This window comes from Somniosus microcephalus, chromosome 5, assembly GCF_052327205.1.
Source record: "Somniosus microcephalus isolate GS21.2 chromosome 5, FLI_Smic_1.0, whole genome shotgun sequence".
In the NCBI taxonomy this organism is placed as follows: domain Eukaryota; kingdom Metazoa; phylum Chordata; class Chondrichthyes; order Squaliformes; family Somniosidae; genus Somniosus; species Somniosus microcephalus.
In genome coordinates, this window is record NC_140991.1 from 245776046 (window position 1) to 245793878 (window position 17833).

The 17833-nt window shown below is 43.1% G+C and overlaps 1 protein-coding gene across 1 annotated transcript in view; it reads right to left on the reverse strand.

Annotated features, from left to right (window-relative positions):
* gcm2 (GCM transcription factor 2) overlaps positions 1–17833 on the reverse strand; it is a 44954-nt gene that overhangs the window by 16135 nt on the left and 10986 nt on the right. The window contains exon 3 of the mRNA XM_085987148.1: positions 3501–3613. Coding sequence (XP_085843274.1) covers positions 3501–3613 — 113 coding nt within the window. The remainder of the gene's footprint in view (positions 1–3500; positions 3614–17833) is intronic.

Consider the following 17833-nt stretch of genomic DNA (forward strand, 5'->3'; position numbering starts at 1 on the left):
TTGGCAACATTGCTAACAAGCACTTACTCACCAGTAACCTCCTCACTGATGCTCACTTTGGGTTCCATCAGGGCTACTCGGCTACAAATATGGGCAAAAGAGCTGAATCCCAGAGGTGAGATGAGAGTAATGGCCCTTGACAGCAAGCAGCATTCGACCGAGTGTAGCACCAAGGAGCCCTAGTAAAGTAGAATTCACTGTGGATCATGGAGAAAACTCTCCACTGGCTGGAGTCATACTTGGCACAAAGGAAGATGGTTGTGGTTGTTGGAGGCCAATCATCTCAGCCCAGGACATTGCTGCAGGAGTTCTTCAGGGGCTCATCCTAGGGCCAACTATCTTCAGCTGCTTCATCAATGACCTTTCCTCCATCATAGTGTCAGAAGTCAGGTTGTTCGCTGTTGACTGCACAGTGTTCAGCTCCATTCGTAATTACTCTAAGTGTCAGCCATGGCTCATTAGGTAGCACTTGCCTCTGAGTCAGAAGGTTGTGGATTCAAGTCCCACTCCATAGACTTGAGCACAATAATCTAGGCTGACAATCCAGTGCAGTACTGAGGGAGTGCTGCACTGTCGGAGGTGCTGTCTTTTGGGTGAGACCGTTAAAGCGAGGCCCCATCTGCTCTCTCAGGTGGACGTACAAGATCCCATGGCACTATTTTGAAGATCAGGTGAGTTATCCCCAGTGTCTTGGTCAATATTTATCCCTCAATCAACATCACTAAAAACAGATTAACTGGTCATTATCATGTTGCTGTTTGTGGGAGCTTGCTGTGTGCAAATTGGCTGCCACGTTTCCTACATTACAACAGTGACTACACTTCAATAAAAAATACTTCATTGGCTGTAAAGTGCTTTGGGATGTCCAGTGGTCGTGAAAGGTGCTATATAAATGTAAGTCTTTCTTTTATTCTTTTCTCTGATAATGAAACAGTCTATGTGTCCATGCAGCAAGACCTGAATAACATCCAGGCTCAAGCTGATAAGTGGCAAGTAGCATTTATGCCACACACGTGCCAGGCAAGGACAATTTGCAACAAGATAGAGCCTAACCACTTCCCCATGACGTTTAATTGCATTACCATGGATGAGTTCCCCACCATGAACATCCTGAGGGTCACTATTGACCAAAATCTCAATTGGACCAGCCACTTAAATGCCATGGCTACTAGAGCAGGTCAGAGGCTGGCTATTCCTGATTCCCCAAAGCCTCTCCACTATCTAGAAGACACAAGTAAGGAGTGTGATGAAATACTCTCCACTTCCCTGGCAATCCGCTTGATCGGCAGCCTATCCACCATCCTTAAACATCCACACCTTCCATCACCGGTGCATCATGGTTGCAATGTTTGCTATCCACAGGATGTACTGCAGCAACTTGCCAAGGCATTTTTGTCACACCTCCCAAACCCGTGACCTCCACCACCAAGAAGGACGAGAGCAGCAGGTGCATGGGAACACCAACACCTTCAAGTTCCCTTCCAAGTCACACACCATCCTGACTTGGACATATGTTGCCATTTCTTCATCGTCGCTAGGTCAAAATCCCGGAACTCCCTCCCTAACAGCACTATGGGAGTACCCTCACCACAGGGACTGCAGCGGTTCAAGAAGAAGGCCACCACCACCTTCTCAGGAGCAACTAGGGATGGGCAATAAATGCTGGCCTTATCAATGATGCCCACATCCTGAAGAATGAGAAAAAAATAGAAAATTATGTAATAATTGATTTTTTTTTTAAATATGCAATAGGCCCTAATAAATTTAGATTGTGACTCTGTGCCAACTGTTTACTGCAAAATAAAATAGTAATTCCATAAACTGCCTTTTGTCTAGTGCCTGATTACATGAGTATGTTATAACAGTTTTCTTAATGAGTTTGCAGCACAGCACAGTAGATCAACAAATGGCATAATTAATTGAGTTTAGAAGTTTTACACGGCATTGATGTGTTAGTCATAATCCCCTTATGAAAGCTACGTAACTGAGAATACACAGTGACTGGTACATGTCTGGTGCTATGCACATACTTCAAGAGAGAAATGAACAAAAATACCAACAGATGCAACATGATATTTGATAAATCTGTGCCATGGTACAACTGGAGTCAGATTTTCCACACTTTCCTAATCATTGGGTAAAATGTCTAGTCTCTTTTTACAAAATATTGCCAACTTTAACATTGCATTGGTCTGCTTTCTGTTTCCTTCTTGCTATTTTTTACTTTCAATGTACATATATAATCCTTGTGGACTGTCCCTATTTCTCTTTTTATTTTGGTATTGATATTCCAAGTATTCCTCTTCGATTTGTTTTTCACAACATGTAATATACTGATAAAAGATCGGTGATCCAGGCTAATACAGCCAGACCAGATCTCTCATTTGCTAAATATACATCACCTTGTTACTAAGTAGAAGAAACAATAAACAGAAAAAAATGTATGACACACCTTCTTACATGACACATCTATCGTTCCTCGTGCAACTGAACACGAGCAGTGTCAATAATAATTAGGTGGGATCTAGACCATTTAAATGCAGGAATTGTATAAATTTCTTACATCAGATGTGTAATTTTTTACATTTATTAGAGGAGGCAGCTATTTATGATCAAGATGGATACTTTCTGGGAAGATTAAACCTGAGTTGGGATTTTCTCCATTTTCATGAAACCATTCTGCACAAGAATTGCAAACTTCACAGCTGGATTACTAAAATTTGTTGCAATTTGGTTACTTGGGAAGTGTGAGAGGAGTATTATCACAGGCACATTGCCACGAATCATTTCATTATTCATAACATTGTCTACAGAACAATCACTCTCAGCCACCATTTTGCTTGATAGCTTGTTAAAATCTACAAAAAATTGGGTTATTAACATTTTTGCTGCAGAAGAGGAAAATATGAACCTACATGTCACAACAAACATCAAATAAGGAGCAGTAAGTTTGAAGGAGTTGGTGTGGTGGTAGAACAGGCTGAAGCAACACCACTGATGTAGTATTGGGGCATTTTACTGTTAAAGGCACTATACAAATACAAGTTGATGTTGATTCAATGCCCCACTGCACTGAGTATTGCTGTGGAGAGTCACCAAGCAGATGAAGGAAATTGGCAGGAGGTTTGCACCTTGGTTGCTCTCATCACTTTTTAGTGATCAGTTCAGAGCTCTCAAGTGGAGACTTTGGAGCAAGTCACCCTCTCTACTTCAATTATTGGCCCGGATTTTGCAGTCAGTGGTGAAGGAACTGTGGAGGAGCAGGGTAACTCAGACAGTAACTTCTTGATTACCACGTTTAACTGCGCATGTACGGACTCCGGAGGTTGCTGTCCATAATAACAGTGAGCACTGTTAGTCTCACTGTTATTCTCAACACAAAATCCGTGGTACAGAGGGGCAAATAGAGAAATATCATGGTAGTTTGTCCTAAAAAAAGTTAAAGAATGTGTTTAATATTTTTATTTCATTAAACACCTTTGTGTCTAAATATAACTTACTTGGAAAAATATGGCTTTGGTATCAAGTCTCCAAAAGTTGGTGACTGGATAGCCACTGTGACCGCGACATGGTATCAGCTCCAGTGCTGAGTTACAGTTCAGACACACTTTTTCTGCAAAACATAAAACTACACATTAGGACTTCTTGTAATACAGGACCAAGGAACTTACTATTTCAGTGTTGTTTCAAATTTAGTGTTCCCAGTGGGGAGCCTCGTCCACCGGCAGCATTTATCAAAGGTTCAAACTTGTGCCTGAGTTTCCGTTATGTACTGCCACTGGCTGAGGCTTTCCACTAGAGGCTCAAGTTCCAAAATTACCCCTCTATTTTCCACTAAATAGAATTAAGAAAAAGACAAAAAAAATTATAAGGTAATTTTAGATAAATCACCTGGACCTGATGGCTTACATCCTAAGGTCTTGAGGGAAGTGGCGGTAGGGATTGTGGATGCATTGGTAATAATTTTCCAAAACTCCCTGGACTCGGCAAAGGTCCTGGCAGACTGGAAAACTGCTAATGTAACACGATAGCAAAATACTGCAGATGTTGGAAATCCGAAATAACAACAGAAAATGCTGGAAAAACTCAGCAGGTCAGGCAACATCCGTGGAGAGAAATTTGAGTTGACGTTTCGGGTTTGACCCTTCTTCAAAACTGGAGAGAAAAGGAACTAGATCGAAGGCAGGGCTGCGATCGGACAAAAGAATAAAAGAACCAAAAGAAGTAAAAGAGATTAGAAGCTAGACGAGATGGTAATAGGCTGGGATTAGGTGTAAAGTGTACTGGCAGGGCAAAAGATAGCTGCCAGGTGTGAGAGAGAAACAAAAGGAAGGGGGGGGGGAGGAAAGGAGTGGAAAAATATAAGTAAAAATGAAATAGGGGCCGAGGTTATGATCTGAAATTGTTGAACTCGATATTGAGACCGGAAGGCTGCAGAGTGCCTAATCGGAAGATGAGGTGCTGTTCCTCGAGTTTACGTTGAGCTTCCGTGGAACAGTACAAGAGGCCAAGGACGGTGAGGTCCGAGTGGGAATGGAGCGGTGAATTGAAATGACAGGCGACTGGAAGCTCGGGGTCACCCTTACGGGCTGAACGGAGGTGTTCCGCAAAGCGGTCACCCAATCTGCGTTTGGTCTCCCCAATGTAGAGGAGACCGCATCGTGAGCAGCGAATACAGTATACTAGATTGCGAGAAGTACAAGTAAATCGCTGTTTCACCTGGAAGGGGTGTTTGGGGCCCTGGACAGTGGGGAGGGGGGAGGTATAGGGGCAGGTGTTACACCTCCTCCGCTTGCACGGGAAGGTGCCAGGCGAAGGGGAAGGGCTGTTTGGGGTGATAGAGGAGTGGACTAGGGTGTCTCGGAGAGAGCGGTCCCTGCGGAATGCTGAAAGGGGAGGGGAGGGGAAGATACGTTTGGTGTAACACCCTTATTTAAAAAGGGCAGTAGACAGAAGGCTGGAAACTATAGACCGGTTAGCCTAACATCTGTGGTAGGTAAAATTTTGGAGTCCATTATTAAGGAGACAGTAACAGGACATTTGGATAATCATAATTTAATAGGACAAAGTCAGCATGGTTTTATGAAGGGGAAGTCATGTTTGACAAATTTGCTGGAGTTCTTTGAGGAAGTAACATATAGGGTGGATAAAGGGGAACCAGTGGTTGTAGTGTATTTAGACTTCCAAAAGGCATTTGACAAGGTGCCACACAAAAGATTATTGCTTAAGATAAAAAATCACGGGATTGGGGGTAATATTCTGGCATGGATAGAGGATTGGCTATCTAACAGAAGGCAGAGAGTTGGGATAAATGGTTCATTCTCAGACTGGCAATCAGTAACTAGTGGTGTTCCGCAGGGGTCAGTGCTGGGTCCCCAACTCTTTACAATCTATATTAACGATTTGGAGGAGGGGACCGAGTGTAACATATCAAAGTTTGCAGATGATACTAAGATGGGAGGGAAAGTAGTGAGTGAGGAGGACATAAAAAACCTGCAAGGGGACATAGACAGGCTAAGTAAGTGGGCAGAGATTTGGCAGATGGAATACAATACTGGAAAGTGTGAGGTTATGCACTTTGGCAGGAAAAATCGTAGAGCAAGTTATTATCTTAATGGCAAGAAACTGGAAAGTACAAAGGGATCTGGGGGTCCTGGTGCACGAAACTCAAAAGGTTAGTATGCAGGTGCAGCAAGTGATTAAGAAGGCCAATGGAATGTTGGCTTTCATTGCTAGGGGGATAGAATATAAAAATAGGGAGGTATTGCTTCAGTTGTACAAGGTATTGGTGAGACCGCACCTGGAATACTGCGTACAGTTTTGGTGTCCATACTTAAGAAAGGACATACTTGCTCTCGAGTCAGTACAAAGAAGGTTCACTCGGTTAATCCCGGGGATGAGGGGATGGACATATGAGGAGAGGTTGAGTAGATTGGGACTCTACTCATTGGAGTTCAGAAGAATGAGAGGCGATCTTATTGAAACATATAAGATTGTGAAGGGGTTGGATCGGGTGGATGCGGGGAGGATGTTCCCGATGATGGGTGAAACTAGAACTGGGGGCATAGTCTTAGAATAAGGGGCTGCTCTTTCAAAACTGAGATGAGGAGGAACTACTTCACTCAGAGGGTGGTAGGTCCATGGAATATGCTGCCCCAAAAAGCTGTAGAAGCTACATCATTACATAAATTTAAAACAGAAATAGACAGTTTCCTAGAAGTAAAGGGAATTAAGGGTTACGGGGAGCGGGCAGGAATTTGGACATGAGTCTAGGTTCGGATCAGTCATGGCCCTGTGGGTAGCGGAGCGGGCCCAGGGGCCGTGTAGCCTGATCCTGCTCCTATTTCGGGTGTCTAATTCTGTTAGATTCAGGAGATGGTTCTGTGATAGTGGATTGGCGATTAGGATCAGATCAGCCATGATCTTATTGAATGGTGGAGCAGGCTCGAGGGGCTGATTGGCCTACTCCTGCTCCTATTTCTTATGTTCTTATGTAATTAAGTGGACTAAACTGTGTAATGATTACTGCAGACACTTCTGCACCAAAATAAAGTAAGAATTATTTCAAACATGCCATTACTTTACAAATACAACATGTTACATAGCATAAAAACAGAAAATGCTGGGAATACTCAGCAGGTCAGGCAGCATCTGTGGAGAGAGAAACAGAGTTAATGTTTCAGGTCGATGACCTTTCGTCAGAACTTCTGATGAAAGGTCATCGACCTGAAACATTAACTCTGTTTCTCTCTCCACAGATGCTGCCTGACCTGCTGAGTATTCCCAGCATTTTCTGTTTTTATTTCACATTTCCAGCATCTGCAGTATTTTGCTTTTGATGTTACATAACATATCAAGTGTCAGCCTTTGTTTATTGGTAGCACACCTGTCTCTGAGTCAGAAAGCTGTGGGTTCAAGCTCCACTCCCAGACTGCAGCACGTAATCTAGGCTGACACTTTAGTGTAGTACTGAGGGAGTGCTGCACTGTCTTTCAGATGAGACGTTAAACCAAGGCACCATTTGCCCTCTCAGGTAGTCGTTAAAGATCCCATGCCATTATCTGAAGAAGAGCAGGGAAGTTAGCTATTTAGGAGTGAAATCAATAAGCACTTTTTCACACAAAGGGTAGTGGAAATCCAGACCTCACTCCCCAAAAAGCTGTGGATGCCAGATCAATTGAAATTTTCAAGATTAAGATCAAAAGATTTTTGTTAAGTAAGGGTATCATGCGATCTACAGCAAAGGCCGATAAATTGAGTTGAGGTACAGATCAGCAATGATCTAATTGAATAGCAGAACATTCATATATTATTATATAAAATGACCTGGACTTGGGCATAGGGAGTATAATTTTGAAGTTTGTGAACGATATTAAACTTGGCAACGTAGTAAATAGTGAGCATGATAGCAGCAGACTTCAGGAGGACATAGACAGACCGGTGAAATGGGCAGACACATGGCAGACACAATTTAATGTGGATAAGTGTTAAGTGCACTTTGGAAGAAACAACATGGAGAGGCAGTATGATCTAAATGGTGCTATTTTGAGGGGAGTGCAAGAACAGAGGGACCTGAGGGTACATATTCACAAATCTTTGAAGATGGCAGGGCAAGTTGATAAGGTGGTTAAGAAAGCGTATGGGCTACTTGGCTTTGTAAATAGGGGCACTGAATACAAAAACAAGGAAGTAATATTAAACCTTTACAAATCTCTGGTTAGGCCTCAGCTGGAGTATTGTGTACAATCCTGGGCACCACACTTTAGGAAGGATGTCAAGGCCCTGGAGAGGATACAGAGGAGGTTTACCAGGATGATGCCAGGGATGAGGGAGTTCATTATGTGGAGAGATTGGAGAAGCTGGGATGACCTCTGGTTATTGACCCACTTGCCAAGGAAACAGTTTCTCTCTACTTCTCCCTAAGCTCTGAAATTCCCTCCCTAAACCTTTCCGCCTCTCTACCTCTCTTTCCTCCTTTAAGACATTCCTTAAAAACTACCTCTTTGACCAAGCTTTTGGTCATCTGCCCTAATTTCTCCTTGTGTGGCTCGGTGTCAAATTTTTTGTCTTATAATACTCCTGTGAAACGCCTTCGGATGTTTTACTACATTAAAGGCGCTATATAAATACAAGTTGTTGTTGTTGTACGTGCGCTATCAAAATCTCTCATAATTTTGAATACCTCTATTAGGTCTCCCCTTAACCTTCTCTGCTCTAAGGAGAACAATCTCAGCTTCTCCAATCTCTCTACATAACTGAACTAACTCATCCTTGGTATCATCCTGGTAAACATCCTCTGTTCCTTCTCCAGGGCCTTGACATCCTGCTTAAAGTGTGGTGCCCAGAATTGTACACAATACTCCAGCCTAACCAGTGACTTTTTAAGGTTTAGCATGACTTCCTTGTTTTTGTATTCAATGCCACTATTTACAAAGCTAAGTACGCTTTCTTAACTGCCTTATCAACTTTCCCTGTCACCTTCAAGGATATGCGAATATGCATCTATAGGGATCTCTGTTCTTGCATCTGTTCAAAATTACTCTCTGCCTCCTATCCCTTAGCCAATTACATACCCACTGTCCCTTTAGTACAATATGCGTCTATTTTCCGAATAAGTCTGTTATGTGATACTTTATCAAATGCTTTTTGAAATTCATATACTGTATACAGCATCTACTCCACTACCTTCATTAATCTCTCTGTTACTTCATCAAAGAACTCAATCAGGTTAGTCAGACACGATTTGCCTTTAACACGCCTGTGCTAGTTGTCCCCATGCTTCTCTAAGTGAGAATTAATTTTGTCTTTGACAATGTTCTCTAGTAGTTATCCCACCAGTGACATCAGACTGATTGGCCTGTAGTTACCAAGTTTATCTTTCTCCCCTTTTTGAACAGGGATGTAATACTTTCAATCCTCCAGTCCTCTGGCACCACTCACATATCCAACACGGATTGAAGATTGTGGTCAGAGCTTCTTCTATCTCCACCCTTGCTTCCCTCAGCAACCTAGAGTGCATCCCATCTGGACCGGGTGACTTGTGACTTTGTGATGCCAACCTATTTAGAACCTCCTTTCCGTTTTTATCTTATCCAATATCTCTACTCCCTCCTCCGCTACTACAACATCCTCTTCTTTTGTGAAAGTACTCATTTGGTACCTCAGTCATGACTTCTGCCTCCACAAGAAGGTTTCCTTTTTTGTCCCTAATCGGCCCCACCATTCCTTTAACTATCCATTTATGTTTATATGTTTCTAAAAGAGTTTTGGGTTCCTTTTACATTACCCGCTAATCTTTCCTCATATTCTCTCTTTGCCCTTATATCCTTTTTCAGTTTCTTCCTGCACACTTTGTATTCTGCCTGGTTTTTGATTGTATTCTGTACCTCACATTTGTCATAAACCTCCTTTTTCTGTTTTATTTTAACCTTTAATTCCTTTTTCATCCAGGGAGTTCAGGCTTTGGATAGAGTCATAGAGTTATACAGCACAGAAAGAGGCCCTTCGGCCCATCGTGTCCGCGCCGGCCATCAAGCCCTGTCTATTCTAATCCCATTTTCCAGCACTTGGTCCATAGCCTTGTATGCTATGGCATTTCAAGTGCTCATCTAAATGCCCCACATTATCTCCTTATGGGAATATGCTTGGTTTGTATGACGTATCTCTGCCTTGAAGGCCTGGCATTGTTCATTTACTTCTCAAATCAGTGAAATTGGCTCTCTTCCAGTTGGGTATTTTCATCTCTTGATTTTTCTTTTTCCCTTTCCATAACTACTTTAAACCTAATTATATTATGATCACTACTACCCAGATCTCCCACTGTAACACACTCCACTTGCCCTACTTAATTCCCCAGAACTAGATCCAGCGCTGCTTCCTTCCTCGTTGGGCTGGAGATGTAACGATTAAAGAAGTTCTCCTGTACACATTTTAGGAGTTCTTCATCCTCCTTGCCCTTTACTTTGTTTTTTTCCCCAGACTATATTAGGGTAATTGAAGTCCCCTACTATTACTGCTCTATTATTTTTACATTTCTCTGAAATTTGCCAACAAATTTGCTCTTCTATCGCCTTCTCACTATTTGGGGGTCTATAGTAAACAATCAGCAATGCAACAGCTCATTTTCTGTTCCTTAACTCTCTCTCTCTTCTCTTAGGCAGTCCCTCGGAACCGAGGATGACTTGCTTCCACATTAAAAATGAGCTCGCAGGTGACTGATGAGTCCAATGCGGGACCTACAGTCTCTGTCACAGGTGGGGCAGACGGTGGTTTAAGGGGCGGGTGGGTGGGGTGCTTGGGTTGATGTGCGCTTGGCTTCCGCTTGCTCCCGGCGAAGCGACTCGAGGTGTTCGGCACCTTCCCGGATGCTTCTCCTCCACTTTGTGCGGTCTTGGGCCAGGGATTCCCAGGTGTCGGTGGGGATGTTACATTTTTTCAAGGAGGCTTTGAGGGTGTCCTTGAAGCGTTTCCTCTGCCCTCCTGTGGCTCTCTTGCCGTGCCGGAGCTCCGAGTAGAGCGCTTGTTTTGGGAGTCTTGTATCGGGCATGCGGACAATGTGACCCGTCCATTGGAGCTGATTGAGCGTGGTCAGAGCTTCGATGCTGGGGATGTTGGCCTGAGCAAGAACACTGACATTGGTGCGCCTATCCTGCCAATGGATTTGCAGGATCTTACGGAGGCAGCATTGGTGGTACCTCTCCAGTGCTTTGAGGTGCCTGCTGTACATGGTCCTCAGAGGTATGCCTCAGAGACATGGACCATGTACAGCAGGCATCTCCTTAACTCTAACCAAATAGATTCAGTCTTTGATCCCTCTAGTACATTGTTCTCTGTAGAACTGTAATATTATCCTTGATCATCCTGTAATATTATCCTTGAGCACACCCCCTCCTGAGTTTTTCCATCCTATCCCTCCTGAATACATTGTAGCCAGGAATGTTTAGCTCCCATTCCTGCCTATGTTTAAGCCGGGTCTCCATATAGCCACTATATCATAACCCCATGTGGCAACTTGAGCCTGTAACTCACAGAATCACAGAAACCTCACAGTACAGATAGAGGCCATTTCGGCCCATCGAGCCTGCACCGACACATATCCCACCCGATCCCCGTAACCCCTACACCAACACATATCCCACCCTATCCCCGTAACCCCACGTATTTAATCCCCCTAACACTAAGGGTCAAATTTTATCATAGCCAATCAACCTAACCCGCACATCTTTGGACTGTGGGAGGAAACCGGAGCACCCGGAGAAAACCCACGCAAACACGGGGAGAATGTGCAAACTCCACACAGACAGTCACCCGAGGCCGGATTCGAACCCGGATCCCTGGCGCTGTGAGGCAACAGTGCTAACCACTATGCCACCAATATTATTTGTAACACTCCTCACATTAACACACATGCATTCCAACACCATGCTAATCGGCTTTGCTTTTTTCCTCCATCTAATTCCTGCTCTTTCTACACTATTCTTTGTTCTGTTGCTGTTTGTCCCTTCTAGTTTCGTATACACCTTTTTTTCTCTCTTATCTGCTGCTATGTCCTGGTGCCCATTTCTGTCTCTTTTATCTTTGAACATTATCAGCAGTATCACTGGTCTGCTGATTCTACATTGCACCTTGGAGATACGAATCTTAATCACAATTTTTTTCATTTAGCTAAAATTTGTACAAAATGGTACATGGTACATGGCAAAATATTACTGCTTGAACATAAACTAGAAATAGGGATAAGGTTGTATCAACAAGAGTTAGCTATGCAATGCAACAGTTCACACTTGAAGCACAAAGAGTGAGGTTAGAAGGTTTTTTTCATGCAAAGTGTTAAAGTATGGAGTGCGTTGCCACAGGGACCAAGTGAAATTGAATCAATCACAACATTTAACAGGGAATTAGATAAAAACGAAGAAAAATGGTCAGAAACAAACGTCAGCCTTGGCTCAGTTGGAGCACTCTCACCTCTGAGTCAGAAGGTTGTGGATTAAAGTCCCACTACAGAGATAATCTGACACTTCAGTGCAGCATTAATCTTTTTTAAAGCTCATACAACAATTTAACACTGAAGAAATGAGACTCCACACTTTTTATTAAATTAAATTTTCAGTGCCAGAGTGGTTGGTTGGCAGTAATTAAGACTTATCACCAGCCTTAACTTTTTCTGGCATGTTTAGTTGGTAACTAGTGGGTAAGTACAACAACTTCATGCCCTTCATGTATCGGCGAGGTACCAGTGTAGCGAAGCTTGTGGAGGAACAGGGTAAATCAGACAGCAACTTCCAGATTTCCCTGTTTAACCGTGCAGGTATGGACGCCAGAAATTGCTGTCCGATTTACTCCATAATAACTGAGAGTACCACCATTATTTCTATTGCAAAATCCAGGCCAATATTTGGTCATTATCTCATTGCTGTTTGTGGGACCTTGCTGTGCGCTGACTAGCTGCCACATTTCCCAACAGTGACATTTCAAAAGTACTTCATTGACTGTGAAGCGTTTTGAGATGTCCTGGGGCTGTGAAAGGCGCTATATGAATGCAAGTTCTTTCTTTTAAAAGGTACTGAGAAAGACCAAGGAAGTGTGATGAGAGTAGATAGCTCCATTTAAGGGAGGGATGATGGCTTCTTCTGTAGACATTCCTGAATTTTGATTCTTCATGTTGTCAAGGTAGATCCGTGTGAGTAGAAAAGAAAAAGCAATACTTGGCGAGATGTATAAAATAAACATGGTTAGCTTAAGCCACAGTTCGAGTGGTGAAGTTGATCTGTGCAATCTTAGTTTATATGAGCTTACTTTGTCCATTATGTTAACAACAGCATTGCATGGTAATATATTAGTTAGTAATAACAGATTTATGAAAGGGAAATCGTGTTTGACAGTTTTTTGAGGTTGTAACTAGCAGGGTAGATAAGGGGAGAACCAATGGATGTGGTATACAGTATTTGGAATTTCAAAAAGCATTCAATAAGTTGCCATACAGGAGGTTATTACACAAAATTAGGGCTCATGGGATTGGGGGTGATATATTAGCATGGATTGAGGATTGCTTAACGGACAGAAAAAAACCTGTTACATCTCTAACTTTTTCTAGTTCTGATGAAAGGTCATCGACCTGAAACATTAACTCTGTTTCGCTCTCTCTACAGATGCTACCTGACCTGCTGAGTATTTGCAGCATTTTCTGTTTTTTATTTCAGATTTCCAGTATCCGCAGTATTTTGCTTTTGTAGTAGTAATAAATGGGTCATTTTCGGGTTGGCAGGCTATAACTAGCGGGGTACTGCAATGATCAGTGCTTGGGCCTCAGCTATTCACAATCTATATTAATGACTTCGATGAAGGGACCGAGTGTAATTATCCATGTTTGCTGACGATACAAAGTTAGATGGGAAAGTAAGTTGTGAGGAGGGCGCAAAGAGCCTGCAAAGGGATATAGAAACATAGAAACATAGAAGATAGGAGCAGGGGTAGGCCATTCGGCCCCTCGAGCCCGCTCCGCCATTCAATGAGATCATGGCTGATCATCCAAATTCGGTACCCTGTCCCTGCTTTCTCCCCATATCCCTCGATCCCTTTAGCCTTAAGAAATATATCCAACTCCTTCTTGAATATATTTAATGAATTGGCCTCTACAGCCTTCTGTGGTAGAGAATTCCACAGGTTCACCACTCTCTGGGTGAAGAAATTCCTCATCTCTGTCCTAAATGGCTTACCCCTTATCCTTAGACTGTGACCCCTGGTTCTGGAGGTTAACTGAGTGGGCACGAACATGGCAGATGGAATATAATGTGGAGAAGTGCGAAGTTATCCACTTTGGTAAAAAAAAAGAAAAGCAGAGTATTTATTAAATGGTGAGAGATTGGGAAATGTTGGAATTCAGTGTGTCCTTGTACATGAATCACAGGAAGTTAACATGCAGGTACAGCAAGCAATTAGGAAAACAAATGGTGTGTTAGCCTTTATTACAAAAGGATTGGAGTATAAGAGTAAAGAAGTCTTACTGCAATTATATAGGATCTTGGTGAGACCACACCTGGAGTACTGTGTACAGTTTTGGTCTCCTTATCTAAGGAAGGATAGACTTGCCTTAGAGGGACTGCAATGAAGGTTCACCAAACTGATTCCTGGGGTGAGGGGATTGTCCTATGAGGAGAGATTGAGTAGACTAGGCCTATATTCCCTAGAGTTTAGAAGAATGAGAGGTGACCTCATTCAAACATATAAAATTCTTATAGGCCTTCACAGGGTAGATGCTGGGAGGATGTTTCCCCTTGCTGGGGAGTCTAGAACTAGCAGTCACAATCTCAAAATAATGGGTCGGCCATTTAGGATTGAGATGAGGATAAATTTCTTCACTGCTGATGGAAGTGATGGAAATGGAGACACTCAGTGTTTTCAAGGGGAGACTGGATAAGCACTTGAGGGAAATAAACTTGCAGGGCTATGGGGATAGAGCGGGGGAATGGGACTGACTGGATTGCTCCACAGAGAGCCGGCACGGACTCGATGGGCTGAATGGCCTCCTTCTGTGCCATTATGACTCTATGGGGGCGATTTTGCCAACCCTGGGGAGGCAGGTATGGAGGCGGGACTGCCGGGAAAATGGCAGAATTTGGGGGCGGGTGCCCAACCCGCTTCCATGCCATCTTGCCAGGAGGCGGGTAGCCGTCCTGCGCCACGTCCCATCTCCTTGGAGGCAGGAAGGGATTAAAGCCAATTAACTGCCTGTTAATGCGATCGAGATGACAGATGGCCGTTGCATTCTCCAATGCAACAACCATCTCATTTCTGCAAAAGAAAGATGTTTGATGAGTTCTTGAATTCAAGACCTCATCAAACTACAGAGAATGTCACTGTTTGACAGCTTCACAGAGCTGTCAAACGATGACAATTCATCTGTCAAAAATTTAAGACAGATGAAACGTCATAAGTTGATGTTCTCTGCAACCGGCTTCCCCTTAATTGGCCTGCTAAGCTCGCTGGGCGGGCTTAACTAGGTCAATCAAGGGAAAATGACGTGGGTTGGCCAGATGTTGATGGAGGCAGGACTGAAACCCGATAAGTGGGAGCCCCACTCCAAAAACTCCCCATTGGCAAAATCACCCCCTTGGACTCTATGACTCAAAGGGTTGCGAATCTTTGGAATTTCCTATCCCAGAGAACTGTGGAGGCTCAGTCGTTGAGTATATTCAAGATGGAGATCGATAGATTTTTGAAAATTAAGGGAATCAAGGGATATGGAGATAGTGCGGGAAGGTGGAGTTGAGATAGAAGATCAGCCATGATCTTATTAAATGGCGGAGCAGGCTCAAAGGGATGAATGGCCCAGTCCTGCTTCTATTTCTTATGTAACATGTAGTGAGATTTCATTCATGAAACTTTAAAGTCTACATATGTTCCAGTTCACAGATGTATTTAATCCCATTACTGCCATTTACAATATTCCATGAACGTTACCTGCGTTGGTTTTGTTAAAAGCCATTCTTTAACCTTATAGAATTTGGGTGACTCATGAAATTTACCTTGAAAGTAGTTTATTGTCCCTAAAACAAATGACTTAACATAGGTGAACTCCCAGTTTTAATAAATGATTCAATGTAAAAAGTATGGTAAAATTAGCTGCTATGATTTTACATTAACTGCATCAATTGAATAAGAAATCCTTATAAATGAGGCAAAATCATAGAATCATAGAAAGTTACAGCACGGAAAGAGGCCATTTCGGCCCATCATGTCCGTGCGGGCCAACAAAGAGCTATCCAGCCTAATCCCACTTCCCAGCTCTTGGTCTGTAGCCCTGCAGGTTAGAGCATCCCAAGTGCACATCCAAGTACTTTTTAAATGTGGTTAGGGCTCCTGCCTCTACCACCCTTTCAGGCAGTGAGTTCCAAACCCCCACAACCCTCTGCGTGAAGAAATTTCCTCACAAATCTCCTCTAAACCTTCCACCAATTACTTTAAATCTGTGCCCCCTGGTTTTTGACCCCTCTGCTAAGGGAAATAGGTCCTTTCTATCCACTTTATTTATGCCCCTCATAATTTTATACACCTCAATAAGGTCTCCCCTCAGCCTCCTCTGTTCCAAGGAAAACAGACACAGCCTATCCAGTCTTTCCTCATAGCTAAGATTCGCTACTTTCGGCAACATCCTTATAAATCTCCTCTGTACCCTCTCTAGTGCAGTCACAACTTTCCTGTAATGTGGTGACCAGAACTGCATTCAGTACTCTAGCTGAGGCCTAACTAATGTTTTATACAGTTGAAGCATAACCCTCCTGCTCTTGTATTCTGTGCCACGGCTAATAAAGGCAAGCATTCTGTATGCCTTCTTAACTGCCTTACCTACCTGGCCTGCTACTTTCAGGGATCTGTGGATATGCACTCCAAGGTCCCTTTGTTCCTCTACACTACTCAGTGTCCGATCATTTAATGTGTATTCCCTTTCCTTGTTAGCCCTCCCCAAATGCATTACCTCACGCTTCTCCGGATTGACTTCCATTTGCCACTGTTCTGCCCACCTGACCAATTTATTGATATCTTCCTGCAGTCTACAGCTTCCTTCATCAGTATCAACCACACAGCCGATTTTAATATCATCTGCAAACTTCTTAATCATACCCCCTATATTCAAGTCAAGAGCGTTGATATATACCACAAAAAGCAAGGGACCTAGTACTGAGCCCTGCGGAACCCCGCTGGAAACAGCCTTCCAGTCACAAAAACACCCATCAACCATTAACCTCTGCTTCCTGCCTCTGAGCCAGTTTTGAATCCAACTTGACACTTTGCCCTGGATCCCATGGGCTTTTAACTTCGTGACCAGCCTGCCATGTGGAACCTTATCAAAGCCTTTCTAAAGTCCATATAAACTACATCAAACGCACTACCCTCATCTACCTTCCTTGTTCCCTCCTCAAAAAATTAAATCAAGTTTGTCAGACACGACCTTCCCTTAACAAATCCATGCCGACTATCCTTGATTAATCCGTGTCTTTCTAAGTGAAGATTTATCCTGTCCTTCAGAATTCTTTCCAATAATTTTCCCACCACCGAGGTTAGGTTGAATGGCCTGTAATTACTCGGTCTATCCTTTTCTCCTTTTTAAACAAGGGTACCACATTAGCAGTCCTCCGGCACCACACCTGAAGCCAGAGAAGATTGGAAAATGATGGTCAGGGCCTCTGCTATTTCCTCTTTTGCTTCGCTTAACAGCCTGGGATACATTTCATCCGGGCCTAGGTATTTATCTACTTTTAAAGCTGCTAAACCCCTTAATACTTCCTTTCTCACTATGTTTATTTCATCTAATGTTTCACACCCCACCTCCCTGATAGCAATGTCTGCTTCGCCCCTCTCCTTTGTGAAAACAGATGCAAAGTATTCATTAAGAACCCTACCGACGTCTCCCGTCTACACACACAGATTACCCTCGTGATCTCTAATAGGCCCTAACCTTTCTTTAGTTATCCTCTTACTCTTAATATATTTATAAAACATCTTTGGGTTTTCCTTGATTTTACTTGCCAAGAATTTTTCATGCTCTCTCTTTGCTTTCCGAATATCCTTTTTAATTGCACCCCTGCACTTTCTGTACTCCTCCAAAGATTCTGGAGTATTTAGCCCTCTTTATCTGTCATACGCCTCCCTTTTTTACTTTATCCTACCCTATATGTCCCTCGACATCCAGGGGGCTCTAGATTTGTTAGTCCCACCTTTTTTCTTTAAGGGCACATATTTGGTCTGAACCCTCCGGATCGCCTCCTTGAATGCCTCCCACTGCTCTGACACTGATTTACCTTCAAGTAGCTGTTTCCAGTCCACTATGGCTAAA